Source organism: Protopterus annectens, chromosome 2.part0 (assembly GCF_019279795.1).
Source record: "Protopterus annectens isolate FY-2018-M chromosome 2.part0, PAN1.0, whole genome shotgun sequence".
Taxonomy (NCBI): domain Eukaryota; kingdom Metazoa; phylum Chordata; order Ceratodontiformes; family Protopteridae; genus Protopterus; species Protopterus annectens.
In genome coordinates this window covers 633,643,380-633,671,145 of record NC_056728.1, presented here as the reverse complement: position 1 = coordinate 633,671,145, position 27,766 = coordinate 633,643,380, and the positions used below count along the sequence as shown (strand labels likewise).

Below are 27,766 nucleotides of genomic sequence, written 5' to 3'. Positions count from 1 at the left end.
TGTGTATTTGTGTGCGAGTGAGTGGAGGATAGCGTGGTGTGAGGTTTTTTTTTTTTTTTATGTTACGTGCAACCTTGGAGTTTGTATATAAAATTAGGGGGGCTTGCCCCCCCTGCTTATATGTAGTGTAGGGTTGTGTGGTTTGTGTGCTGTGGGTGGAATGGTGTGTGTGTTATGTGGTGTATGGTGTATGTATGTTCGTGACTGTGTGGTTCAGGATTATGGGTTTCGGTATTGTGAATGGTTCAACTTTATAGTCTCGGGTTACTGAAATTCGGGATTTCAGTAATTCGAGATTATGAAGTGAAACTATATATATATATATATATATATATATATATATATATATATATGGGTACAATTCACATGATTGAATCTCAAAATACTGAATTTCATTTGACTGAGACCACAATACCTAATTTTCAAAATACTGAATCTCATTATACTGAAAGCTTACAATCCATATATGTGATGTGTGTTCCCCTTCACCTGTGACATGCCTGTGATAAAAAACATTACTGTAATGGAACAGGAGCATTACCGTTCTCTTCACTGTAGCGCAATCTCAGAGATGGTATATTTAAGTTGCAGGGGGTGTGGGGGGTGCAGGGGGGCTTGCACCCTGCAAAAGCATTCTTTTAGTTGTTTTATTGTTTTTTTTTCTTACTTTTAAATTTTGAGATTCTAAACTCTCGAACACTCTACCTTCTGGGATCGGTATTTTGAAAGTCGAGATTTTGGGCTTTCGAAATTAAAAAGTAGATCTATATATATATATATATATATATATATATATATATATATATATATATATATATATATATTTATATATATATCTATATATGTATATACATATATATATATATATATATATATATATATATATATATATATATATATATATATACACACACACACACACATACTATATATATATATATATATATATATATGTATATATACACATACACATATGTATGGGGATTGTTTAAAAATGGATTGATTTGATCAGGAGACTAGATCAGGGGCACTAGTCAAAGTGAAAATTAGAGCAAGACTGTTATGAGAAATACAAATACGTAAGAGCATGAGGCAATGTTGCCTGTTGTTTCCACTCGTATTTGTAATGTACCTGGAACCCTTGGCTGTAAAATAACACAGTCATTTGGGGTATCTATGGGAAGGGACAGAAAAGAACATTACCATGTATGCATAATATTTTATTGATGTTACCAAAATACGAAGATGACTGCTTGAAAATATGGGAGATGATAAGTAAGTTTGGGGAAGTATTAGGATATAAAAGAAACAGAAATGAACTAAAGCAATTTTAGCCAGATAGGCAGAAATACAACATAGAAGGGATGTGGGACACACAAGTGAAATACTTGGGGATATAGCTAAGAGCAACTGTAGAACAATCGGGGAAAAAAATAATATGCCAGAAAACACTAGACACGATAAGAAAGTTACAAGAGTGGTCAGCAGTAAAGTTTGAAATTAATCAGTGAGTTCATGTACTGAGAATGTGTATCATGCTCTACTTTTTATATGTGGGCATTCTTTTTAATGTACTAGAAACCACGTTTTATATGTGGGGCATTCTTCTTAATGCACTAGAAACCACGTTCCTGAAGATGGTGAAGTAGTTAAATGAGGGACTTATTTGGGATGGGGAGTGGCCAGGGTTGGTGTGGGAAAAACTGACACAACCAACAGAAATAGGGGGGTTGATTCTGTTTATTGTTCACTGAAATTCTGTTATTTTGTGGTGTTATTAAGTGTACAGCGTTGACATAAAAGTGCGATAAGAAAACAAAAATGCAATGGAGTGAAATATGTTAATTGCTAAAAATACATGCAATACTGCAGAAGAAAAATGTAAAGACCTCCAAGATGTCTGCACACTGTTCAACACCTTAACTTCAGCTCTCCCAGTGTGAAAACAAAAACTGAGAAACAACAGCCAGTGATATTGTCAGTTTAAGTAAAATTCTATTACTGGCTAGTAAGTACACTGCCTGGATGCCAACAAAGAAAAAAACTAAGACAGCTTGAAAGAAAATTGGTTAGAAAAGGTGAAGAGAAAACAATGACTGGGGAAGGAACCTGCAGCTGTTCAGCAAAAACAGTTCAAGCCCCAGCTATGGTATAGGACATGTCTTCAGTAGTCTAGAGTAAAAAAATAAGTCATGTGTGCTCAGGGCTGATTAAAATAAACAAAACACTGAAGGAGCTTATCAATTCAAATAACAAAAGACTGTGAAAATGGAAGAAGTTTTAAACAGATATTCTGATGAGCTGATGAAACTGCAAAAATCAGTAGTAGAAATGAAGAAAAGTCTGGCTGAGTATGAGACTTTTCAAGAAGAGATGTTTCAAAAATTAGTAGAATTAGAGAGAAGAGAGCACATAGGGAAAATCTGCAATCTTCTGCTGTACCAGATAAACTAGAAGAAACAAGCTATTAATTATATGAAGGCACAAATCAGTAACTGGACTGGAATTCTACAGCAAGAACTGATGTTAAGTTGTCTATCTCGCCTTAATTCTTGCTGGATGGGTTCGGAGCCGAACCTCGGCTCCGACTCGGCCACTACTAAAGCTCGAGAGCTAGTTCCACCGGCTCGAGGCTCCCCTATATCCCACAATGCTAGGTGGTAACTACTCAGATTTCGTTTGCCGCTTAGCTGACGAGGTGCTTTGTTCCAACCGGCTCTTCAGGTTAGTGTATTTTCTTAGACTTTTAGTCAACTTAGACCCCTTTAATTTTATATTCTTGTATCCCTTACTTAGATAGTTCGATTCCAGTCCCTGTCTTTCTCGAATTTTCCCTTTAATCCTTGATTTTTCCTCAAAATCCACCTTAGGCCTTAGGCCCCTTTCCCACCCCCTCCTCCTAATATGAGGAGGAGAGTTGTGTGGAACTTTTCCATTTTATTTGTGTGCTTGTGTGAGTGATTCCTATCTTTAGAATCATGTCTAAAGAATCTAAGGTCTCAGGTTTTAAGAAGTGCAACTTCGCTGTCAGAAAATGTCTCTGACAGACGGTCACACTTCTTGTGTCTACTGCCTGGGGATCTCCTTGCACCTGCAGGACTTCGTGCTGTTTGCCATGGTTTCAGCAACCGTGCAGGAGCGAAAAATAAGCTCATTTTAAGGGGCGAAGCCTGAGGGTCCCCAACTCAATCTCGGGAAACTCCCGCCTTCCAGACCGCCGGCTCCAGTATCTGAGTCGCCGGCTGGAGCTCGGTTGACATCGGTTCGCTGGAGCCGATGATTCTCGAACACATGTTCCTACTGCCTCGAGCTAAGGTACTGTTGAATCGGCTCGACCATCAGGTTATCGGAACCGACTTCAAAAGAGGTCTAGATCACCATCTATCGGCTCCATCCATTCGCTCCAGCATCGCCATTGTTGTCTGAACGAGCCATAGATCTCATTCCTCTAGTTGTGCCGACTTTCAGACCATGACCTACAGAGGGTGGTGAGTCGACTTCAAGTCCGGTGGCACTGGCCCAAATGCTTCATAGCCCGACTCAACAGTCGATGGCTATTCCCATCACCCAGAATGTTCCTCCTCTGACTCTTTGAGTTCGAGCCGGGCTGGTCTCACCCAGACTCCAGCCTCCAGAAAAGAGACCTAGAGCAGAGCCCCGAGCCAGTGTCCTCTGATGATTCTTCGGATGACTCAGACATTACAGATCAGCCAGAGGCTCCTTTTTCTACTTATGAAGATTCCGATGCTGAAGAATCCATTCCATCTGCCTCTCCACCAGAGGAATTTTCCTTTGGGGAAACCTTACATGCCATGAGAGAACAATTCCAATGGCAGGGACAAGATTTCTCAGATTCAAGAAAAAGGCTTAGGACCTTTCTGCACTTACCACAACATAGGCCCTTAGCTATACCTCCAGTTCTGCCTGTTGTGGATGATGCATTTAATGATGTTTGCACTGCTCCTGATACTTTACCTCCAGCCCCTGCCAAACCAGATAGATTTTACAGGGTGCCAGACACTCATCACCACCTATACAAGGCCCCACTTGCAGATCCTGAGACTATATCCCAGGGGCCTAAGGCAGTAGCCTCGACCTCAGCAAAAACCCTCTCCCTTCTGAAAGGGAATCCAGGTCCTTAGAGAGATGGGGAAAAAGTTTACACCTCTGCTACTCTCTCAGCTAGAGCTTTAAACTGTCAGTTTCATATGATCCAATACCAAGAGTTTATGCTTGATCAGTTAACTAAGAAGCTGTCCTCTGATGACTCCTTAGATAAGAAATATGTTTTAGAAATGGTGAATAACATTCAGCAGGTTAGTAACCATTCCTTAAAATGTGGCTATGATGCACTGGAGGCTTCATTTAGATCAGCCATGACTGGCACAGTGATAAGAAGGCATGCATGGTTGAAAGAACAGGTCTTGCCGGATCATGTTAAAGCAAAGCTGTTAGATGCTCCTATGGATAAGGCCAGTCTATTTGGTACCCTGCTCAGCAAGTAATGAAGAAAATGGAAGAGAAGGCAAAATCTGTACAAACAGTTAAGGATTTCTTACAGGTTCAGCCCCAAGGTTTAGCAGGAACTGGCCTGCCAAAAATTGGTCCTTTCCAGACTCCTCAAAATCTCAAAGAGGCAGGACTAGACGCTCTAGAGGCAGAAATCAATCCAGAGGAGGTGCCTACAGAGGACGCCAGTGGCAAGGCAATAACCAGCGAGGCACAGACACAACCACTGCCACTGCAACAGGACAATCACAGTGACTTGGCTCTGACACCACCTACCAGGGAGCAAATAGCAGCACCTTTAGGCGGAAAGTTAGCCTTATTTTCAAAAAATTGGCACTATATCACAAAAGACAAGTGGATTTTGCAAACCATAGACCAAGGCTACAGGTTCCACTTCCACACCTTACCAGTAAAAAGAGGAATGCCAAACCTACCTCCAAATCAAAAAACAGAAGCTCTAAAGCAGATAGCTCAATTAACAAAGATGAGAGCTGTGGAAAGAGTACCAATAACAGAACAGGACAAAGGATTCTACTCCAGACTCTTCCTAGTACCAAGAAAAGAGAAAAGTTGGAGACCTATTCTCGACCTGTCCGTCTTAAACACATTCATCATTGTCCCAAAATTCAAAATGCTGACCCTACAGCAACTTCTTCCCATGCTGGGCAAGGAGTGTTGGCTGGTAACTCTAGATCTCAAGGAGGCATACCTGCACGTCCCCATACGACCAAATTGCAGAAGATACCTCAGATTTCTTGCAGGATCAGAGCATTATCAATTCTCAGCATTGCCCTTTGGCTTATCTACTGCGCCCAGAGTATTCACAAAATGCCTGGCATCAGTAATCGCTCATTGCAGGCTACAGGGAATCCAAATTTATCCATACCTGGACGACTGCCTGTTACAAGCGGACAACAAAAGCAAGCTGACAACAGATTTACAAAGAGTCATTTGCTTACTACAGGCCCTGGGATACACAGTCAATTTAAAAAAGTCAAGACTGATACCATCCCAGACAAGAACATTCTTGGGTGCGGAATTGGACACAGTAAAACAAATGGCATTCCTAACTGCAGAAAAACAAGAACAACTCCTCTTTACTTCTTGGCATTAACAAAGCAGAACAAACTAACAGCAAGAAAAGTACTGCAGGCCTTGGGCTTCATGGCATCATGCATAATCCTGGTACCCCATGCCAGACTGCATATGAGAAAGCTACAGTGGTACCTAAAGAATTTATGGTCTCAACACAGGCACAGCTTAGAAACCGAAATTCCAATAATCCCATGCCTGAAACAAGAGTTCCTATGGTGGGCTCAAGCATGCCAGTCAAACCCAGGCTTGCCATTCCACAACTTTCAAGCAAGCCAAACCATCACAACGGACGCCTCAGACCTAGGCTGGGGGGCGCACATGTTGGACAAATGCATACAAGGATTGTGGACTCCAGACCAGCTGCACCTGCACATAAACCAAAAAGAAATGCTGGCAGTAAAACTAGCAATCCAGAAATTCAGGCTCCGACTAGGCCACTACTAAAGCTCGAGAGCTAGTTCCACCGGCTCGAGGCTCCCCTATATCCCACAATGCTAGGTGGTAACTACTCAGATCTCGTTTGCCGCTTAGCTGACGAGGTGCTTTGTTCCAACCGGCTCTTCAGGTTAGTGTATTTTCTTAGACTTTTAGTCAACTTAGACCCCTTTAATTTTATATTCTAGTATCCCTTACTTAGATAGTTCAATTGCAGTCCCTGTCTTTCGAATCCTTCCCTTTAATCCTTGATTTTTTCCTCAAAATCCACCTTAGGCCCCTTTCCCACCCCTCCTAATATTTGGAGTGAGTGTTTGTGTGGAAACTTTTCCATTTTATTTGGTGTGCTTGTGTGAGTGATTCCTATCTTTAGAATCATGTCTAAAGAATCTAAGGTCTCAGGCTTTAAGAAGTGTGACTCGTGCTGTCAGAAAATGTCTCTGACAGACGGTCACACTTCTTGTGTCTACTGCCTGGGACCTTTGCACCTGCAGGACTCGTGTGCTGTTTGCCATGGTTTCAGCCCTCGAGTCCTGCAGGAGCAGAAAAATAAGCTCATTTTAAGGGGCTTATTGAAGCCTGAGGGTCCCCCAACTCAATCTTCGGGGAAACCCTCCAAGCCTTCCAGACCGTCGGCTCCAGTATCTGAGTCGTCGGCTGGAGCTTCGAAGCCTGTTCGGACATCGGCTCCGGCTGGAGCCGATGATTCTCGAACACATGTTCCTACTGTTTCCTCGGCTCCGGCCGGAGCTAAGGTAGACACTGTTGAATCGGCTCCTATCAGGTTATCAGAACCGACTTCCAGAAAGAGGTCTAGATCACCATCTATCGGCTCCGTCCATTCGGTTCCAGCATCACCATTGTTGTCTGAACGGAGCCATAGATCTCATTCCTCTAGGTCATCGAGACTTTCAGACCATGACCTACAGAGGGTGGTGAGTCGACTTCTCAAGTCCGAGGCACTGGCCCAAATGCTTCATAGCCCGGCTCAACAGTCGATGGCTATTCCCATCACCCAGAATGTTCCTCCTCTGACTCCTTTGAGTTTGGAGCCGGGGCTGGTCGGACCCGAGACTGTGGGTGCGTCGGTACCGATTCCTTTGTCTTCTGCGCCGTCGTCGGCTCCGATTTCTTCTTTGGAGGAATCTCGGCGCCGGACTTCCCTTGTCGGCTCCGAGGGGGTGAGTGGCATCGGACCCTTGTCCGACCCCGCTCTCCCTGTCGGTGCTTCGGCTCTGGTGAGTTCGGCTCCGACATCGGCCTCAAAGCCATCACTGTCAGTGCCGGAGGAGGTTTTCAGCTTTTCGGAGCGGAGACCTCTGGCCCTGCCTGACAGGGGTGCCTTCGAGGTCATGAGGAGCGTGTTAGAACCAGGTTCTACCCCACAGTCGGCTCCATCTGCCCCTACCTCCACGGTGCCTATGGTGATTTCTTCTCACCCCCTCATTCCGGATCGTAGAGAGCCAGCCCCTCAAGTATCCCCAGTGGGTATTTCCTCCTCTTCCGAGGCCTCTCCTGACCCTGTAGGAGAGCCCCCTAGGAAGAGGCAGTGCAAGAGGAAGCACATTGACTCCCCTGAGTCTGTCACCTCTGACACTGATTTAGAGGATTCTGAGGGTTCCCCTCGTTCCCCCTCTGAAGATGTCTCCTTTGCGGACATCCTCGAAATCTTAAAACAGAGGGGGAATTGGCCAGCCCTTAACCCATCAGAGGATGAATCAGTGTATCTTGAGGCGTTTGGCTCTCGCCCTTCCACCTCCTGGGTGTCCCCTCCCTTCGACCCCCTCATGGAAGTGGTGGCAAGGAAGGCTTGGACGGCTTCTGACTCAGTGGAACCCACCCCAGGAGACCGTCAAAATTCATCACTGCCCCGAAGGATAAAGAATTCTTAGCCAAAGGCGTCTCTGTTGATGCTATGGTGGTGGCTGCGGCCACCAAGAAGGAGCTAGCTGATCCTTCAGTACCTGTCCATCCTCCTAACAAGGAGTCTAGGACCATGGACAGGTACGGGAAGCGGATGTTTTCATCTGCAACCTTTTCTATGCGCTCGCTGAATTACCTGTGTCATTTCACTCGTCTCCAGAGGGATTTGCTCAAGGAAGCGAGTGAAATGTTTAAGGATCCATCAGCTGCGGGTTTTCAGGATAGAATGAACTCTCAGCTGGCGACCCTCAACTCAATAGTCAACTCCTCCATGCGCCTCCTTTCATACGTGGCGGCCGGAGCGAGTTGAGCTGCAGGTACAGGTGTGGCCTTACGTCGGCACGCCTGGATGCGGCTATGTAACTTTACGGACCCTTTCAAGACGTCCTTCACTAACTCCCCCTTTGATGGATCATCCCTTTTTGGTCCTCAAGTGAAGGAAACCCTGACTAGGTGCGAGGTTGAAGGCAAGACTCTCTCTGCCGTGGGAGTCCGTTTTTCTACTCCTTCTAGACCTTACCCCAAAGGTCAGAAGGGGGGAAAGATGTGGTTCCGCAAACAACCACAGGGAGTCTCACCTGACGCACAGAGTCGGTTCCCCTCTAGAGGCAGAGGGGGGAACAATAATAATAGACGCCGTCCTAGAGGCAGGGGGGGCCCACAGAACCAGGGTAACAGAGAAACTTTCTCTGACAAACCCTTTCAGCACCCCTGAGGGGCTGCCCGGCTGTCCACCTTCGGAGGCAGTCGGGGGAAGATTATCGCTGTACCCAGAAGCCTGGCTTTCCCTTACCAAAGACAAGTGGGTACAGTCAATCATATCCGAGGGCTACAAAATTCTATTCATTCATATCCCAAGACGATCCAAAAGTTCCCTTCCAGACATTACACCCAATCAAAGGGAACACGCAGCGTTAGAAATTTCAAAGCTGCTTTCAAAAAGAGCCATTCAACCAGTTCCAGCAGACCAACAAGGATCCGGAATCTACTCCAAATTCTTTTTGGTGCCAAAGAAAACAGGGGACTGGAGACCCATCTTGGATCTCAGCATCTTGAACAAGTTTGTCAAGAGAACGAAATTTCGGATGGTCATGCTGCAGTCCATTCTGCCCTTTTTGGGGCGGGACAACTGGATGTGCTCTATAGACCTCCAGGATGCATACTATCACATCAGAATGAACCAACGCTCCAGGAGATTTCTCCGCTTCAGGCTGGGAACCAGTCATTTCCAGTTCAGGGCCCTGCCCTTTGGTCTCACTACAGCCCCCCGAGTGTTTACCAAATGCATGGCAGTGGTCGCCTCTCATCTGAGACGGCAAGGATTCCAAGTGTTTCCATATTTAGACGACTGGCACCTAACAGCCCCCACCAAGCATCTTCTCCTTCTTGCCAGAGACTACACCTTACGCACATGTCAAACACTAGGCATCTCCATAAATTACGAAAAGTCTGTCTTGTCACCTTGTCGTGTTATTACCTTCATAGGCGCAAATCTAGACACAGTCAACATGTCAGCCAGACTCACAGAGCAAAGGGTAGCAGACATACACAGACAAGTCTCTCTTGTTTTGAAGAGCAACAAGGTCAAAGTCAGACTAGTCTTGAAGGTCTTAGGAATAATGGCGGCTATCCCTCTCCTCCCGTTAGCCCGCTTCCACATGAGAATCTTACAATGGATGCTATTCACACAATGGTCATTCCAACGACTTCCAATGTCCCACTCTATTGTGATAACTCAATCATGCAGGAATCATCTATCTTGGTGGATCACATCCCCCCAACTCTACCTAGGAAGACCTTTTGTTCCCTCTCCTCCAGTTGCTACATTGACGACGGACGCCTCCCTGATCGGGTGGGGGGGGCATTACCAGGGCAGGACGGTCCAGGGCATGTGGCAGCCTTTCGAGTGCCACTTGCACATAAATGTCCTAGAGATGAGAGCAGTGCTTCTAGCGTTGCAAGCCCTTCAAGACTCTCTTCCCAAGGGAACTATAGCAATTCAGACAGACAACATGTCTGTAGTGTGGTACATCAACAAACAAGGCGGAACCAGATCTTACCCCTTATGTCGAGAAGCACTCAGACTGTGGCAGTGGGCGATTTCTTCTCAGCGATTTCTGTTAGCAATGCACATTCCCGGGAAGTCCAGTGTGATTGCAGACAAGTTGAGCAGAGCTATTCTCATGCCTCACGAGTGGTCTCTGAAGAATTCAGTGTTGGAGGAAATTTTTCAAAAGTGGGGCCGGCCTTGCTGCGACCTTTTCGCTACTCCTCAAAACAGCAAGTGCGACGATTTCTTCACCCTCTTTCCCCAACCAGACCACCCCAGCAGAGACGCTCTAGTCCACGATTGGCCCCAGGGACTTCTATATGCTTTTCCACCCTTCCCACTGATATCTCAACTAATTCAGAAAGCCATCGCTCTGAAAGCTTCCATGATCCTCATTGCCCCTTACTGGCCTTGACAGGTTTGGTTCCCTTTTCTTCACCGTTATCTGTTGGAGCAACCTTGGCATCTGGACCCAGTTCCAGACCTCTTGACCCATCAGTCGGGTCAGTTGCACCACTCCCTTCCCTCTCTCCACCTCACAGCGTGGTTACTCCAGTTCCAGCTTTAGCCAGGCTTCCTTTAATATCCCACTCAGTTCGAGATATTTTGATAGCCTCTCATAAATCTTCCACTCGGAAGATTTATAATAGCAAATGGAAATGTTTTTCCTGTTAGGCAGAGTCAAAGAATTTAGATCCTTTCACTGCCTCCATTCAATCTATCCTGGATTTTCTAGCCAAGCTTTTCCACTCAGGTTAGTCTCCGTCTACCATCAAGGTTCAATTGGCGGCTATATCTAACTTTCATGTAGGTGTCTCAGAGTCTTCCATTATGGCTCACAAGCTCTGCAAAGCCTTTCTAAAGGGAGTTTTTCTCCTCAAACCACCTATCAAGGATCCTCCTCCTCTATGGGATCTGAACTTGGTTCTAGCGTCTTTAATTCTCCCTCCCTTTGAACCTGCGGTTTCTTGCTCAATGAAGTTGCTATCTTGGAAAACTCTTTTCCTGGTAGCTATTACTTCAGCTAGAAGAGTCTCTGAACTCCATGCTCTGTGTAGTCGACCCCCTTATTTATTGTTTCATAAGGACAGGGTATCCTTACGTACCAATCCGTCCCTTTTGCCTAAGGTAGCTTCACCTGCAAATTTGAATCAGACCATTGATCTTCCAATGTTCTTTCCTAACTACTCAAACAGATCAGAGCAAAAATTACACAGCTTGGACGTTCATCGCCAACTTAGGTACTATTTAGACAGGACCAAACAGTTCAGGAAGTCCGATCAACTGTTTATTTCCTCTGCGGAAGGTAGAATGGGCCTTCCAGTTACTAAAGTATCTCTCTCTAGATGGCTTACTTCGTTGATTACCTTTGTTTATGAGATCAGACATCAACAGTTGCCATCCAAACCCAGGGCTCATTCAACTAGAGCTTTAGCCACATCGATAGCTTTTCAAGACAGACTGCCTATTGATTCGATTTGTTCTGCAGCTACTTGGGCCTCTCCCCATACCTTCATTACTCATTACAAGTTGGACTTAGCCTCTAGGGGTAGAGCCAACTTTGGTTCCACTGTTCTCAAGAGTCTGTTCCGATAGGCCACCCGGGACAAGGTGCTATGGACGCGCTCCCATCCAGCAAGAATGAAGGCGAGATAGACAACTTAACATTTAGAAGTTATGTACCTACCATAACGTTCCATGTTAGTTGTCTTCTTCTCGCGTTCTTTCTTGCATCCCACCCTCCTTCCTCCAAGCCTGGACAGACCTAGAGGATTGTTTTTTTCTGGTGATCTTCTCATCTTGTTTTTTCACACAGCGTGTCCACCTCTATTTCCCTTGTTAGGTTTAGGATACCTTACCCTCAGGTTTAGAGGTGGATTATTTCTCCAGGTTTTGGAGCTGCCTTTTGTTGCTTGGTCTAGCTATCAAACGAGATCTGAGTAGTTACCGCCTAGCATTGTGGGATATAGGGGAGCCTCGAGCCGGTGGAACTAGCTCTCGAGCTTTAGTAGTGGCCGAGTCGGAGCCGAGGTTCGGCTCCGAACCCATCCAGCAAGAAAGAAGGTGAGAAGAAGACAACTAACATGGAACGTTATGGTAGGTACATAACTTCTAATTAATTGAAAGGGCACACTGTGTGTGTATGCTTGAATTCTGACCATGAGAAATAAGCCAAGACCTTTAATTAGTAAAGATACAAACCTGTGGCAGAAGGGCAAAGTATTAAAAGCTGGAGACAGTTGAGTGTTTGTGGAAAATGATTATTTACTATATATATATATTAGGCAGAACAGAAAAGAAATATATTACAGTAATCAGAGAATATCAACAGGCAGGTGTGATATTCGAGCTGCTGTTTCTAGCTAGCTTCGGGTAATTGTTTCTTGGGGGATCAAAGTCATGTTTGATGCAGAACATGCTAAGGATGAAATACAAAAGTTTGTCCAACAAAAAGTGGCCCACCAAGCAGAAGGGGACTCTGCTTCTCAGTCTTCTGATAATAAAGCATGCAAACAGACTTTGCCAATGAAACCTTTTCCACTATTTCAAAGGAAAATGCTTTAAAAGCAGAGAAAAACACAGGAGTTGACCAGAAGAGTCAGGAGTACCTTGGAATTTAACTGGAATCTGGAGTTGGGAGATGGAGATGAACAGGAAGAAAATAAGAAGCACAAAGATTAGTAAATAAATGTGAGACTGCACAGCATCAATCTCATTTGTGAAATATAGCTTTAAAAGAATAAGTGGAAAGAGTGGACTTTTGTTGGCTTTGTTAAACTTGTGGGGAACTAAAGGGCATTTACCTTACTTCATGCCATTAATGTTTGGAAGGATACTGAGGGGAGGGTAAGAAGGAAAAAAGTAAGTAATAAAACAGTTAGTTTTATCAGTATTTCTGTGAAACGTCTACTATAAAATATGCAGTTTATAATGTGAAAGTATTTTACTTTTCTTATATGTGATGAAGTTATTAAAATAAACAGATGCCATTTTTCTTCCTCTTTTCTTTCTTTATTTCTTTCTTTCTTTCTTCTGTTTTGGTATTAAATATAAGCATTACCGTGCAAAAGGAGAAGAAAAGTTAGACAAAAGCATACTTAAGTTAATATGCTGTAATGTTCATTTGCTGAGGTGGGGGATGGGGTGTAAAGTACATCAATCAATATATGTAGAGCTGTGTTTTCTCCTACTTTTGCAAAGGTGTATGTCTGGATTAAGACCCTTGGCTTAATCTAATAATGCCTTTTAAGTGGAAGCAAGTACATTTGAGAAAGCTGAATATAATGAGACATTTTTCTTTTAGCAGTACGTGTTTCAGCTTGTCTTTCAAGCTGCAACAGAGGGCTACATTTTTGTTTTTAGAATAGGGCAATAAAAGACAGAACATTGGTTTCTTCAAGGCTAAACGTTAATGATTTCTGAAAACATGTAAGTTGTTTTCACATCTAGGAGGAATAAAGATAGAAAAAAAGACCAGACATCAATTTGTGTAAGTAGAAGCACAGGGAATAACGTGTGTCTTAGCATGGTTAACCTCAGTTTCAAGTAAATAAGGGCCTGTGTTACCCCAGCCTGATATCACAGAAAGTTAAGGTGCAGGTTTACCAATTGGTACAATTTTGTTCGAAACTTCAGTGGGGCAAAACTAAGGCGGAATCAATATTTGCATAGAAGAAAGGCCTGGCAATCTACTTTCATAATATATGCAGCAAAAAAGTATGGGGTCTACCTAGAGAGTCGCCGTGAGTTGAGTTAATCTTGGGGCCAACTATTTGCTGTTTTATTAGGGCCTTGTTTGCAGCTGTCCATTGGGTACAAATGTTCCTATTTGGAGGGTTACAGTTAATTATTTGAAGATGTACATAGTTGTGTGTGTTTGTATTAAATTGACAGCATCTGGGGATGTTCTGGGGTGTGTGTTTTTTTTTTGGGGGGGTTATTAAAACAAAAAGTCTTGTAAAATTTGACTTAGCTTCCAGTGTTGATAAGAAAAAAAAACTGTATGAAGGATTAACCTGCCAAGCATTAATGGGTGCATGTATCACAAAAGCTGAAAAAAAAGCTGTCATATATAATTGGTGGGAATAATGAGTTCTTACCATAATGGGCACACTGTATTATCTTGGAATTTGAATGATGTCACATGTATAAACAAAAGAGAAAGAATACTTAATTATATTAAGAAATGTAGCATGCAAATAGTAGTGCTACAGGAGACACATTTGGAAAGATCTGAGCATGTGGATTTGTTAAAGAAAGGATTTCTGGATGGATATTCTACAGAATATCAGAGACAAAGGAAAAGAGGAGTACTTATATTAATTGCTAGAGAAGATCCAATAATGGTAGAATGCAAAAAAAAAGAAGTAATAATAGCAGTTTGTGGTAGTAAGGGTATACTGGCAAGGGAAAAGGATTACACTGGCATGTATTTATATTTCACCTAAAACTGCTGTTATGGACCTTAAAAATTTTGGGAGAAATAATTAGACTCAGTAGGGAAGATTACTTATAGGTGGGGTGTAGAATTTGATTTGCAATGAGGATGTATGTGGGGGGGGGGGGTCTAGAAGGGAAATATAACAAAAACAGGATAGAGTTCTGAAGAAAGGTATGAAAATATTTGGTATGAAAGATGCAACTTCAGTAATAGTAACCTTGAGAGAATTTACATATTACTCAAAGTACAATAACTGGGCTAGACTAGACAGAAGTTATGTTTTACAGGAACATGTGCATTTAATTGAGAACCTTGATGCACATCCATTAACTATTTCAGATTATGTGCCAATAATTATGAAGATAAAAATGTAGAGAAATGAAGTAAAGATGAGATAGTTGCACTTCTCTACCTACCTGTTAAAAAAGAGGAATTTAAGGAATGGGTAGTGGAAATTATCTTGGAGTTATTAGGGAAGATAGAAAGTACTCCAGAAGTTATTATTAGTGAGTGCCATAAAATGAAAGCAAAATTTAAAAATAGGGTAGAAATAAAAGAAAGAGAGATATTAAAAAGTAATAAGAATTATTTAGAGGGACTGACAAAGGTTAAAGTATTACAAAAGAAGGAGAATCTGTCGAACAAGAAGAGTTACAGTTGCAGAGTGCTAAAGAGAAAATAAGGGTGTACCTGGACAATAAGAATGAGTTTAGAAAGATTGCTGTTAAGCAACTGTTCTTTGATAATAACTACAGAGCACAAAAACGTTTGGCACAACAACTTCGGGAACAGAAAGTAGAAAAGATTGTTGCCATACTTAGGGAGTCTATAACAAGAAAAATAAGCAGAGAGTCTGTAGAAGTATTAGAGGTATTTTGGGAATTTTATGACAATCAAAAAAATGGAAATATCTCTGGAAGATTTAAATATGCCAAGGTAAGAGGTAGATAAAGCTCAACAACTAACCACTAAGATAGGCAGAAATCTTATAAAAATGGTGATCTATAACCAATAAAGTTACCAGGACTAGATGGTATTCAAGTAGAAGTTTTGAAGACGGGAGGGAAGAAAGTGATAAAGATGTGTAAGGTTTTGTTTAACAGTATTTTAAAAGAAGGGGAAGCACCAGCATGCTGGAAAAAATGTGGTAGCTTTAATATGTAAAGATGGTAAAGGCCCATTTGATCCAGCTTCATATACAGTAGGCCAGTTTCAATTTTAAACCATGGTTATAAAGTTTTATATCTATAACGGCTAAAAGAATGGCAACTGTGATGCTGAAATTGATAGATATGGACCAATGTAATTTTGTGGAGGGAAGTCAAACATTTGACAACATTAATAGAGCAGTGATGATGCAGAGGGAAGCAGAATGTAAGAAAACACCACTGTTATGGGTGGGTCTTGATGCAGACAAAGCATTCGACAGAGTAAGCTGGGATTTTATGGAAGCATTTACTTTTCCTGATCCAATAATAAGATTAATTAGAAGGTTATATTTGGGATCAGAAGCAGACATCAAAATGGAAGGGCTCTTCTCTGATAAGTTAAGTTTGAATAGAGGAACCAGACAGGGGTTCTCTTTCCCGTTTGTCATTTGTGTTATATTTGGAACCATTTGCAAAGAAAATAAGGGACTCAAAAATTGATGGGTGTAATTGGCAGAGTGTTCAAGAAAAGTTGACTTTATTTGTGGATTATATTATTTTGTACCTGATGAAACCCAAAAAGACTTCTCAGCATTGTGGAACATTTTGAGACGGTTCTGAGTTTTTCAGGATGTAAAGTTAATAAAGATAAAACAAAGGCTATAATTGTTAATTATGTATCCACTCATGAATTGGTTCAGCAATACCCATGTTTATGGGGACATGATAAAATGAAATATTTAGGAATATGGATTAAAATGATTCAGTTACAATAGGTAAGGATATTTGAAGAGACCAAACAAAAGATAATTAAAAAACTGGGAAACTGGAAGCTCTTGCTTATGGATATAGATAGCAAAATGCAAGCAGTAAAAATTGTTTTAGTCCCTTTAATTTTATGCACAGGTCAGGCATATTTTTATCAATGAAAGGTGAAGCTGTGGATAGTAATTAATAAAGAGTCGAAGGATTTTATTTGGGAGGACAAGAGGGCAAAAGTTGAATTGGATATGTTGATCCTCCCAAAAGAACAAGATAGTTTAGGATTACCTGATTTGAAGGGATATTTTAGAGCTACATAGTTAAAGTTCTACATAGCATAAGCAGAAAGCTACATTTCATAGTGGAAAGGGATGATGATGAAGAAGGAGGTAAGTTAAGAAGTAAGAAAACAACAGTCCTATAGAATATTATATCCATAAAGTAGCAGGTAGTATACAGAGAACTAAGCCAACATGTGAATGGAGAAAGGAAATTCTGCTGATAGGGATGACTGCAATTAGGGATACAGAGAATAGGCAAGAGGGGGCTGGAATTTACTGGAAGAAGCTTGCAAAGGAACCAAGGTGTTGGGAATAAATAATTAGAAAGGGAAAGATAATAGAATGGGAAGAGGCCAGGAAGTCATTTGGATTGCAAGCTAGTGATTGCCTTCTTTATCAGGGATTGATATCGCATTACAGACAAAATGAAAAGGATGGGAGAATCCTAAATGAAAAATCCACATTAGTTGATTATTTAATTAAATCTAGAACAGAAGCTGCTGTCAAAAAAAGGCATAATCAGTAGGGCATGTAACATATTGCACAATAACTGTAGGAATCAATCAGAAGACGTCAGAAAAGATTGGGAGGAAAGATTAGATATGCAATTCACAAAAAAAAAATAATGGGAGGACATATGAATGGCTCCTATGTATGCAACAAAGTCTAGATGTGTTTACATAGGTACTTTTACACCCCCAAGCAGACTCCAAAGAATTTTTCCTCAAGTGGATAGCAATGTTGGAGGTGTAATGGAGGGGGGGTATTTGTGAGCATATACTCTCAGAGTGTAAAGACTTGGCAGACTTTAGAAATTCCCTATAGAGTACTCTGTCAGGAATACTGGGTGAGCAAATAAATATAACTAAGGAAATTAATTAATTAATTAATTAATTAATTAATTAATTAATTAATCAATCAATCAATCAATCAATTAATTAATTAATTAATTAATTAATTAATTTATTTATTTTAGCTGGGATGCAGGATCTGAATTGCCTAGACATAGCAAGGCTTTGTTGAGTTTAATTCTGGAGGCTGCCAAAAAAATAGCAGTTACTAGAAAATGGAAGTCAAAATCTAAGCCAACTATTCTTCAGATAGTGAATATTGTAGCAGAGATAAAAGAACATGAAGTTGGATCTTTAGAAAGTGGTAGAAGTAAAATACATAGAAAAACTGGAAATCGTGGGAATAATGCATACAGAAAAATGTTTTGGTGGAAGAACGAGATTTAAGAGAAGGTAGGAATTGAACAATTTTTTAAATATTGTTGTGATTATATGATATATAACAGTATATGTGATGTATAACGTGTAAATGTAAACTTTGCTAATATGGTTTGATTACTTGTACACAACAGGGTCATGTCAACCCCAGTGTTTAAACTCTTTTTTTTTTTTTTAAACATCCTTATTGAATTATCAGTTGTGACAAGAAGGGATAGTTATGAATTGATTTAATACCAAAAGGGCTACTGACAATGTATAGGTAAAGAAGGGCTCCATGCACGTGGATTGCCCAATTTGTATAATATGATAGGAGAAGAAATAAAGAAAAAGTGACCATTTAAAAAAATATTTTTGATGTCAAGGGGTATGAGTTCACTTATAATATGTTCCATGACTTTACAGATGAGACTTGTAAGACTAATAGGACTTTAACTACCCAGGTCAGTTGTAAGGCCACCGTTATGGAGGAGCATCACCATTGCTGTGCACCAGTCATCACAGACAAAACCAGTAACTAAACTTAGGTTAAGCAGTTTCAGGAATTTGTCTGCAAGGGAATGATTAAAACTATTAAATATGCAACCAGATGTATTTTTACTTCCTATGGAGGAAGCATTTTTGGACTTGATTACACTTTTGGTAAATGATATTTAGGGATAGTTGTGATCAAAAACTGCTCTCATATTGATGTAGACATTTCTAGTGCCCTTTACAAGATTATATTCATTGTAGACACTTATGTTGTATCCACTCACTTGTTCACATCTTAACCAAGTGTTATTGGCTGGACCATGACTCCAAGAACCATGACTCCTTGGCTTCCTTTGTACTTCTGGTCTTTGCCTTTTCAGCTGTTGCTTGGTAAGCCTTCCATCTGTTCTTGTCTCTGCTTGTTGGCGAGGTTTTGGGGTAATGCTTGTAATTCTTTCCAACATGAACCCACTGTAGAAGGCCTTTATCTTCAGATTTAAGTGTTGTATGAGCACATTGTGTATGCTGATGTACAAGATATCGTTCTGCAGTTTGTAGTTATTACCATCCCATCATCCCCTTGTGGCTAGGTTGCCATTCCTTTCACCTTTGTGGATAGACTTTAAGTTTGGCAAGTATATAATTTTATTTCTATCTTTCAGGTGTGCTTGATAAGTATTATGGGTCTGAACTAGAGAACACAGACACCATGCAAGTCATTTCAATCCCAGTGAATGGCTGGTAGGAGGATTGAGTGCCCCTAGGCATGAGAGCTAGAGAATGGAATAATTTTATACCAAGATCAGGATTCTTTGGGAGTTTGGCGGTACAATGATTGTGTGTTTTATGGCACTGGGGAAGGCATATGATGACACAGACTGAAATGTGCTATGTCAAGTGCTATCAGTAGTAGCTCTAATGGTTGCTTCTTCATGCCATTTAGTCTTTGTATTTAAGGAATGATGATTGCACGTGCATTCTTGTCAGTGAGTATGTTGGAAGTGGCATCGAACTGTAACAAGGGTGTAGCTAGTCTGCTGTCCTGTTTGAGATTTTTCATGGACAGGATATCCAAGATTATCCAAGGTCTAGACCGTATCCAGTTTTGTGATGCGAGGGTTGCATGTTTGCTGTTAGCAGGTGATGTTCTTCTATTCTTGAGAGATTTTAATCTATATTGTGCGCAGGAAAAGTTTGCTGCTGAGTGTGAAACATTTGCATGAAAATCAGTATCTCCAAATCAGAGGTTAGTATTCCCTGCCAGGCAAGTATCTTGTACTCTGAAGTTGAGAAGAAAGCAGCTCCTTCAAGTCCAGGAATTTATGTATCTTGGGGTTATGAGCGAAAGTAGAGAGGAACAGATGATTGCTCAACAGTTGAATATAATTACAGATGTACTGCAGGAGTTGCACCATACCATGGACATGAAGCGAGGACTGAAGTATTGGTTAAATATCCCCTGCTTACTGTTTATCCCCATCCCGACTTTTGTTCATGAAGTTTGGATAATGATTGAAGAATAAGATCACGGATACAAAAGTTATTTTCCCTTGCAGGGTAGTAGAGCTACATATTCTTGACAAATGGAGAAGCTTAGCAGTATGTGGAAATCTCAGAGGTAGATATGCTGTAGTTAGAGGACTCTTTGGAAATGGTTTGGGCACCATATGGGGATGGTATGTTTCTTCTGGGTCCCATACCAAGTGAGGCCCACTAGGAAAAGGCTCAGGGATAGGCTCAGGACATGTTGGAGGGATTATAGCTCTCAGCTTGCCTACAAATGCCTGTTGATCCCACTGGTGAGCTGTAGACTGTTGCTGGTTATACTGACATCTGGTTTACACTGCTTGGCTTGCTGTTACCAGAATCCTTACCTGAGCAAGTAGTTTATAGGATGGATGGATGGAGATAATACAGCTACCATGTAACTTGTTACCTTGGTCCTTTTAAGTACAATATGCATTTCTAGTTGTAAAGTTTGTTTATCCTTCTGAGGAAGGAGTTAGTGTGTTGATAATGAAATGTGTTCTGGTTAGCTCTGTGTACTGGTATCCACTCTATCTCTTGTATACCAATATGTGGTCACTGAACATCAAACTCTTTGACATCTATGAATCTACATTTTTAACAGACATTTTAATTTCAGTATACATACTGTCTTTATTCAGTCTGCCTTGTAAAGAAATAACACTGTCTTGCTAAGAGAAAATGTCTTCCAACTTTGTATCATTTAACTGTGTTTCTCATTAACAGAGGAGTGAGGGAGGTGCACATTGTTTTCCTGATCTTCGTGTTGGAGTATTTCAAGAAATAGTGCCAATGGGAGTTGATCCAGTCAAAGTTTCCTACAAAGAGGCTGGTATGTCATTTCCAACAAAGAAAAATAGGTTAATGTTTAGAAACCTTAATGACTGGATTGGTTAATCACATTCTCATGATCTAAATGTGTAGATTGCAAGTTGCAGTCAAGGGTTTTGAAAATGGGACAGTTATTTGCCTAACAGCTATCCTAAGTTAGAAGAGTGTTTGGGATAGAACGTGCACATTATTTTAGTTACAGTACCCAAAGGGGCTTGAAATGGCATAGATCCTTTTTTTGTGCAGTGAATCTGAGTGTGCAATTAACTTTGCTTATTATTTTTTGGTTAGGCCATGGCCAGAATCTGCAACTGAAAGCAATGTAATGTGGTAGTCCATTCTGTATGCTTTTTATGTTATTGTGTGTATTAATTATATACCTAGCAAAGTTTGTAAGTTTTTGTTTTTACTAAAATAACCTGATAGCTGCAGGATGGGAGCAATAACCAATGTACCTGCAGTAGTATAACTGGCTTTCATTGTACCTTCAGTCAGTCAGTCATTGGCCTGTTCTTCTCAGCAGTATTAACACTTCCCAGCACCAAACAAAATGTTGGTATCCTACTGATGCACTACTTGCATTGACTGTTAACCTATGTCTTTAACTTAAGCCGTCTTCAGTTCTTTTTGACCACTTAAAACAATTAGCTCTGTTTCCTCAGAGTCTGCAAAAGGTTCATCTAGTTGTTTTTTTTTAAATTACATTTTCAAGGATGACAACTAGTATAAAATATCTGTTGTACCTGTCTTAATGTCTGTAGAAGGTTTTGAGGTAAATATTTCTTACTGTTGATAGATGCAAAGAATACAGTTTTGGTAAAGGAAACTTTTGTAGTGGAAACATTTCTTCACTGTCAGTTAAAATAGCATTGAAGGCTGTTGTGACAAGGTAAATGCTGCCTTTCTCAAAGGTTGGTAAATATGAGCAGAACTTCAAAAGGTGTTACCTTTAGTGGTTTAGAGGTACTAGCTCTGAATATGATGTTGGTGATTTAGATTATGAATAGTATGCTTGAGTGTCAGTATCCTAACTGAACAGAGTGGAAGAACAAAAAAACAACTATTTTAAACTTGTTTCCTGCCTCTTCAAACAAAGGTGCATTACTGAAACAGGATGAGCAAACATGTTATTCCATTGAAGATTAAAGGGTTTTCATGGTACCATAGGTTCATAGGTAGATACTAGGCTATTGGCCCTAGGGCCTATATAAGCCTAGCCAAACGGTACCCTAGCTTTCACCACCCAAGAAAATAATTTTCCTGTGCCCCTGTCGAGCAGAGCCACAGAAGTGATCCCCAGGGTGAATTTCCTATCTCCCATCCGATCATCAAGATTTTTCTTGAAGAGTACTAATGAGGAGCTTTGTTTGATATAGATAGGTAGTTTGTTCCAGAGTATGGGAAGTCTCTGGGACAGGAATCTATCCCTCCAGCTTGTTCTGTTTATTGTGGTGACAAGGGTTAGGAACCTAGAGCGTGTAGCTTGGAGAGATTGGGATTTCTTTAAGTGGAGCATGTCCCACAGCTCTGAGTTTGACATAGCTTTGTATGTTAGGCAAAGATCGCCTCTTAGTAGGTGATACGCGACAGAGTAAAGATGGAGTTTTTTCTTTGTGAGGTATTTCTGCGGCCTTTCCAGTTGTTGTAGATGTCTTGTGAGGTACTTACCAAAAGGGGCGTTGTACTCTATAATGGGTCTAATGAGTGACGAGTAGAGGGTAACAATGATCTCTTTTTTCTTGGATGAGAAACCTTTTGAGATGAGGTGTGCCACATAGAAGGATTTCCTGACTACTGTGGCAATGTGATTATCAAAGGAGAAACTACTGTCCACCTGTGTTCCAAGGTCTCTTATCACACTTTTGGTGTTAAGTAGACTACCGCCTATGTGGTAGTTCATGGGTACAGAGTTTTTACCAAAAGGGATGACAGTGCACTTTTTGGCATTGAGCTTGAGGCCATGGCTTTGACACCAGGCATCTGTCTCAGTGAGGCCCTTTTGTAGGATGTCCGCATCGTTAGGGGTTTTGATTATGGCTCCTAGTTTGCAGTCATTTGTGAACTTCGTTAGCCAAAGACCTTCTGTGTTAGCCTGTACTTCAGAGAAGTAGGTACCAAACAGGAGAGGACCCAGGACTGAACTCTATGGTACTCCACTTGTCACTGGTTTGAAGTTGGATTTGGAGTCTGCTACTGTCCTAGTGTGGGTTCTGTCAGTGCGCCAGTTGGCAACCCATTTTGTGACATGGGGATTTTATACCTAGTTTAGTGAGTTTATCTATAATTCCAGAGTGGGGGATGGTGTCAAAAACCTTGGTGAGATCTAGATAGGCTCTGTGAACCACCTTACCCTAATCTACGGCTTTGGTGACCGCTTCAAAGAAGTCTATCAGGTGTAGGAGACATGATCTGCTTTTACAAACCCAACTGGGTGGGGTCCAGAGTTTGGAGATTACCGATGTCATTGTTTATAAGTTCCATGATGATACATTCCATAGCCTTGCAGACCATGCTCGTCAGGCTAATGGGGCGGTAGTTCCTGGGATCCATGGTGGCTCCCCCTTTGTGGAGTGGGATAACTGTTGCTGTGCACCATTCAGTGGGCACAAAGCCTGAGATGAGGCTATGATTGAACATGGTACTTAGGTGGGGTGCCAGTTCATTCTGTAGTTCATGTAGAACACAGCCTGACATGTTGCCAGGTCCCATGGATGCTGTGTTCTTGGCTTTGGAGAGTGTGTTTTTTACCTGTGCAGCCGTGATTACAGGAACTTTGCATTCTTCCAGTATAGATATGGGCCATTTAGGGGATGAGAGGGGGATAAAGTTAGCACTGAACCTATCTGCCAGGATGTTGGCAATATCAGTTGGTTCTGTATATTTAGTGCCATTGTGCTGTAACTCAGAGCAGATCTGAGTGTTGCCATTGAGATTCTTGACACAGCTATAGAATGCTTTGTGGTTATCTTTAGAATCAGTGGCAATTTTGTTTTTTTAACTAGCTTTGGAGGATTTTATGAGGGATCTCAGCTTCTTACTGAGGCTGACCCGGGAGTTCCTCCAATCATGGGATTTTACTCTTTTTTGCAACAGTTTCTTTCTTCTGTTGTAGAGTTTGTTTATGGCAGGGGACCACCAGATTGGCTTCCTTTTTTTGGAGGATAGCATCTTGGTTCTGTTAGGGATTGCATAATCCATGCACTTGTGTAAGTGCTTATAAAGTGCATTTGTGTAAGATTCAGCAGTCGTACCTCTATTGCTCATCAGCATAGGTGGCATGAAGTTTGCCACTTCTGTCTTAAGAAGCGTGAAGTTGACTTTGGAGAATTTTTTTATGGTTGTTTCCCTAATGGGTGGGGGTGGGATGTGGATATCTAGGGTGATTAGCTTGTGGTGGGATCTGACCAACGAGGAATTGACCTATGGTGTGGAACACTGGTTGCCCATGTTGGTAATGACCAGGTCTAGGATATTGCTGCCCCTGGTGGGGATGTGGATAAGTTGATCCAAGGCGTTGGAATTTATGAATTCCAGAAAACATTTAGCACAAGAGTTGGTACATGAGTAGTTTTCCCAGTTAATGGTGGGGTAGTTGAAATCGCCCATTATTAGGGTGTTAGGTTGTACCCTAATATTTTCCAGTGTATCAAGAAATGAGGAGTGGGAATCCTGGGGCATGATGGGGGATCTGTAGCAAGCTACAGTTTGGTTTCAGGTCTTGCCCAGAGTTAGTTGCACTTGGATAATCGTGGATGCATTATGCTGAGCAACTAGCCTGGAGGTGTGGATATCCTTAATGAATATGGACATGCCTCCACCTTTATTGTTTCGGTCCAGGTTAGGTGGCTGAAAGATGTGGTATGAATTATAGCCTGGTAATGCAGGGGTGGTCTCTGGAGCCTTGAACCAGGTCTCTGTCACTGCACAGATGTCGATGTTCTCCATTTTAACGAGTGCCTCATGTGAGTGCATTTTGAGGTTTAAACTTCTAGCATTGAGTAGCATTACCCTCAGATTTTGCTTGCTTGTACCTGTTATGGTGGTGAATTTGTCATTTGAACCTTCCCTAAAAAAAGGCACTATAGGGGTGGCAAGAGCCTTAGCCAGTATCCAGAATCCCAAGGGTGACAGGTGCAGGCCGTCTCTGGCAAAGCATCGTGGTTTGTCGATCATGTTGTCCCAGGCAGACAGATACTGGATCCCCTTAGAATGACACCAGAAGCTTAGCCAATTGTTGAAGTCAATCATTTTGTCCTTGTACTGTGGTATCATTCTGGGTGATGGCGGGATGCTACTCAGGGCTAGGGTCATACCTGCCAGGGCTACAAGATCGGACAGCTCCTCCATGTCTCTTTCATGTAGTCCAGGGAGGTACGTCTCAGGTCATTCACACCAACATGGACAATGACAGAGTCATATTTGTACTTGTTGTGGAGTGACCTGAGTGCATGCGTTATGTGGCAGATCCTGGCACCCGACAGGCAGCTGACAGTAACTTTCTTCTTGTTTAGCCTGGTGAGTGGAACAACAGTGTGCCTGACTATAGAGTCACCTATGACTAGAGTATTGGGTATATTTTTAAGCCTTATGGGCTGTGGTTGAGTGGCACACTGAGTTTGTGGGCTATGTGTCATTTGGGTTGTGTTGGGGGGTGGAGGTTGCTTGCTTTTCTGCTTTGGAGGTCCCTGTTGCTTGGGTAGATTTTTATTGAGAGCCTCCACAAATGTAGATGTGTGTTTTGTGTTTCTATGTGTGTGTTTTGGTGGTGTAGGTTTTAAGGGACTATGTGATTGAGTGTGGTGTGGTGCAAGTATTTACCTTCTCCTCTTGACTGTGTAGTCCAGTCTTGGGTGAAGAGAGCTTTCCTTCCAGTTTGGCTGTATAAGTGCATACATAATTTGTTGACCGGGATGCTCCAACTAAGTCTGTTTAATTATGCATCTGTAGGCAACAGCAGCCCAGGTACCTCAAACAGTATATTTCCTACACTGTAATGCATGGTGAGAAGAGCACTATGAAGCAGTGCAGGAGGCAGAACAGATGCAGCACTGCAGTCCAGAACATAGCCTGTGTATCTCAGGATTATAGCAACAAACTAGTCTGAGTAATGCCATAGGGTCTCCTAGACTGGCAGTTTGTATTTGTATTACCTTACCCAAAAGAAATGAACAAGTTTGCCTTCCCTATCGTTTTTAGATAAACAAGATTTCAACATAGAACAGAATGTTTTTTCTCAGGGTGTGTGCCATAAGATATCTTGGTATATTACCCTTGAGGAGACCATTCAGCTGGTGATGAAGGCTTATCACTTAAAAAGTAAGGAGTTTCATCTCCTAAGAGGAGATATTGCTAGCTAGTGGAACCCGAACATTCTCAGTTTTGTGTTTTATAGATTTATAGCTTTGTTTCAGAACACAATTAAATCACTGTCAGCATCTCCTGATTCTGACAAGTAAAATATCTTACAGATTGTGTGTGGCATCAGTGGACAAGCAAAATAACCTGGGCATTTTCCCCTTTCTGTTTTAATAAGGCATTGGATGTGAGCAGGCTATAGTAGAGGTTACACAGCAAATGCTGTGATTCTGAGGTCTGTAAATTCCATTATGCATGTGATACACTGTGGTAAAGTACTGTAGTACTGTTTCATAGCAGGTAGCTGAGATCTTGTTGGCTGCTTTTGACTGTGCAGCTAGATATGTTGCTACAGAAAATATTGGTAGTCTCATGATAAAGTCTACCTTTGACAATACACATGTACAAAAGACGTTTACATTGGGGATTGGCCCGTATCATTGCTTTACCAGGTGTCACAAAAGCACTGTTTAATGGATGCCCTCATAAAGCCAGACAGTCCATACTTATAAACAGCTGAAGATGTCTTGGTTGAGACTAACAAAACATTTTTGATAGCAATACAATGGTGGTGGTGGTGAGGGGGTCAGGTTACAAGTAGAAAACCAAAAGAACTGTCAGTGGCTCAATTGGTAGCACACTTGACTTTCACGATGAAGATCAGAAGTCTATGGGTTTTTTTCCCACTCCAGGCACTTGAATTGATTTTGCAGGATTGACACTGTAGTGCAGTATGAAGGAGGGTGCTGCATTCCTGAATGTGTTGTCCCATGGGTGAGATACTAAACTGAGGTGCTATCTGCCTGAGTGGTGGTAGCTCAAGTGGATGCAAAAGACTCCAGGGCACATATCGAAAAGGGTAGTCAAATTTCCCTTGTGCCCTGACCAAATTCCCTCTAGTCACCATGAATACTGGCTTGGGTCTCCCCTGAAAAGAGGCTGCTGACTTAGTTGGAGCATCCCGGTCAACAAATTATGTATGCATGTATAAATAAGTAAGTAAGCAAATAAATAAATAAAAGAAAACAGCACCATCAGAGAATGTACAAATCCTGTAAATGTCTCGTCAAGAATTACCAAGTCTGTTTCCATCCCTTATTTATCGGGGGAAGGACAGAGTTCACCAGAGCTGCTGAACAATGGGCATCTAATAATAACAGACAAATGGGTGCCAGAAGTCATAGTCAAATGTTGTGCTGTAATGGTTACAAACAAACCATGAACAGTGACTGTCCATGCCGTGCCACTTCATCAGAGAGAATTAAGCTGTTGACATCAAAGCAAGGTAGGGTTGTAGGGAGCAACTACATGGGTGGGGTATCTGGAATGGAAATGGGACTTCATCTTGATGGGTTCAAATTTTTTTTTTAATCATCTTTTTAAATTATTGCTTGTGACGTAGGCAAGCATGGATTTACAGTGGATATAAAAAGTGTACACACCCCTTTTAAAATGCCAGGTTTTTGTGATATAAAAAAATGAGACCACAATAAATTAAAACATGTTTCCCACCTTTAATGTGACCTATAACCTGTACAGTTCAATTGAAAAACAAACAAATCTGTTTGGGGAAAAATATATAAAATAAAAAATGTACAATACACTGGTTGCATAAGTGTGCACACCCTTAAACTAATACTTTGTTGAAGCACCTTTTGATTTAATTACAGCATTCAGTTTTCTTGGGTACACACCTGCTATCAATT

General features: G+C 41.6%; 1 protein-coding gene across 1 annotated transcript in view; it reads left to right on the top strand.

The window, feature by feature from the left end:
• The window catches only part of TSTD2 (thiosulfate sulfurtransferase like domain containing 2), a 529,591-nt gene that overhangs the window by 217,228 nt on the left and 284,597 nt on the right, over window positions 1–27,766 (top strand). Inside the window, exon 5 of the mRNA XM_044060999.1 lies at window positions 20,601–20,706. Within this exon, the coding sequence (XP_043916934.1) occupies window positions 20,601–20,706 (106 nt within the window). The remainder of the gene's footprint in view (window positions 1–20,600; window positions 20,707–27,766) is intronic.